The sequence below is a fragment of the Rhagoletis zephyria genome, unplaced genomic scaffold (assembly GCF_001687245.7).
Source record: "Rhagoletis zephyria isolate East Lansing unplaced genomic scaffold, Rhagoletis_zephyria_1.1 Rzeph_scaffold_04515, whole genome shotgun sequence".
Lineage (NCBI taxonomy): Eukaryota > Metazoa > Arthropoda > Insecta > Diptera > Tephritidae > Rhagoletis > Rhagoletis zephyria.
Genome location: NW_016161598.1, coordinates 1 through 2,332, shown reverse-complemented (window position 1 = coordinate 2,332; position 2,332 = coordinate 1). Strand labels below are relative to the sequence as shown.

The following is a 2,332-nucleotide window of genomic DNA, read 5'->3' as shown; positions in this document are numbered from 1 at the left end:
TATTTTCAGTTTGTATTGTACCATTGCAAATAAAGCAGGGATTGAAAATTCTATGGATAAACCAGTGTTTAAAAAACTTAAGTCGAAGTAGCAAAAGTAATAAAATTTTCGCTTCTCACTGCTTCGACTTATTGTAACTGTTCAAAATTTACTTATTGCTTGTGCTTACGCTTATGAGACAAGACGACAGTCGCAGTCGAAGCTCAAGCAAAAACTGATTGCCGACAAAATGCGCAGAGCTGCTGGCAGTCGTTGGTTTAACAGTCGCAGTCGAAGTTCAAGCAAAAACTGATTGCCGACAAAATGCGCAGAGCTGCTGGCAGTCGTTTTTATAGACAGCTCTAAATTAAGTTTAAAAGCAGTATTGTTACATAACCAAAATATTTTACCATCGATCCCTATTGGTCATGCAGTCCATATGAAAGAATCTTATGATAACATGAAAACCCTTTTGCTGCAGATAAAATATAATGATCACCAATGGCTAATTTGCGGAGATTTAAAAGTCGTAGCTATTCTACTTGGACTACAATTAGGCTATACGAAATTTTGTTGCTTTCTTTGCGAATGGGACAGTCGTGACAGAAAGCAGCATTATACAAAAAAAGTGTGGCCTCATCGTCAGTCACTTCAGCCTGGGATGAAAAATGTTCAAAATAACCCTTTAGTTGACCCACAAAAAGTGTTACTTCCACCACTGCACATAAAACTAGGGCTTATGAAAAATTTCGTAAAAGCAATGAACAAAAATGGAACTGCTTTTCACTACCTTCGCCAGAAATTTCCAAGATTAAGTGAGGCTAAAATAAAAGAAGGTATATTCGTTGGTCCCCAAATAAGAAATTTATTAAAAGACGAACACTTCGACACTATTTTGGAAGGCAAAGAAAAAAAAGCCTGGGACAATTTTCGCCTCGTGACAAAAAACTTCTTGGGAAATAAGAAGAGCGACAACTACGCTGAACTTATTGAAAATATGTTGTCATCTTACCAAGAACTGGGTTGTAACATGTCCCTGAAAATCCACTTTTTACATTCTCATTTGGACTTCTTTCCGGATAACTGTGGGGCCTTTAGCGATGAACATGGGGAGCGCTTCCACCAGGACATCGCTAACATGGAAAAACGATATCAGGGCAAGTGGAACGTTTCAATGTTAGCGGATTACTGCTGGACTATTCATCGAGATACTCCAGAAGCAGAGTACAAAAGGGCAGCGAAGAAACCACGTCGCAATTCTACTAATGAATAAAATAACGGTATAATTTCTGTTATTTTTTCAAAAAACTTTAAAATTTTTTTTTTAAGAAATGGAAACTAATTAAAAAAATATAATTGTAATTTCGTATGCAGTATGTCAACATAAATAAAAAAAGCTACTTACACTAGAAAATACTTTTTCAAAATCAAAATTTGTATACTAGTGTAATACAACACACCTTCTGTTCAATCAGAGACTAAGATGGCATCAAGGCGCAACACTTTTTACGCAAATGCTGCTGCTTTCTCGACGAGAACCCTTTGCGGCGCGGCCGTGAACGATTATATCATAGTATACTTTATAAATTTGAGGAATGTGCGGATTAGCACAATTGTGATTCTAATCACGAATATGAGGATTTCGGCGTGATGAAGGCACTTTCAACACGCCGAAACCTAATGTTTAAAAATAAAAGAAATAAAAAGAAAAAATGCGTTTTCGCAAAAATCAGAAGTGGGATGATAAGTTAAATCGTATAAAACTTATTTAAACATAAAAATCATTTTGTTTATCTGCATCGATGAAGGATACTCGTAAACATTGTTGTCGAATGCAGAAGCCATGCACACAGACGAAAACACTAAGCACGATTTTTTTTTATACTTGTAACTGGCATAATCAGTAAATCTAATTTTCAACCAGCGCTATAATTCAATAAGTGATTTCCGACTTCGACCTTAAGTGTAGCATGCAAACGCAGTCAACATAAACAGCAGCTAAAAGTAAACTCAAATAAAGAAACATTAAAGTCGCAGTCCATTGACACTTCACACACACACACACACACACACACTTACAACATACAACAGAACGGCATTTAATAATCCAAAATATTGAACGCTGTTCTGTTGCGTAAATACAAATCAATAATGCCTAGTCAGCAAGACTCCGATCATGGGGAGGCCACTGCCCATGTCGCTAAGTGCACTGCCGCACATACAATGTATTAAACAATATTAGCGATCATCGACTCTGCTGACTGAAGCATTGGCCATAGTACTTAGTACTTACAACGTACCAAACCATAACACTGAACGCTGCCTCAGTTGACTTACCCAAAATATGTTGACC

The 2,332-nt window shown here is 36.8% G+C and overlaps 1 protein-coding gene across 2 annotated transcripts in view; it reads left to right on the top strand.

Annotated features, from left to right (window-relative positions):
* LOC108370842 (uncharacterized) overlaps positions 1 to 1,340 on the top strand; it is a 5,517-nt gene extending 4,177 nt beyond the window's left edge. For both annotated transcript variants that reach the window (XM_017626258.1, XM_017626257.1), the window contains one exon: positions 327 to 1,340. In XM_017626258.1, coding sequence (XP_017481747.1) covers positions 327 to 1,252 — 926 coding nt within the window. In that variant the 3' untranslated portion in view covers positions 1,253 to 1,340. The remainder of the gene's footprint in view (positions 1 to 326) is intronic.
* The last annotated feature ends 992 nt before the right edge of the window (positions 1,341 to 2,332 follow it).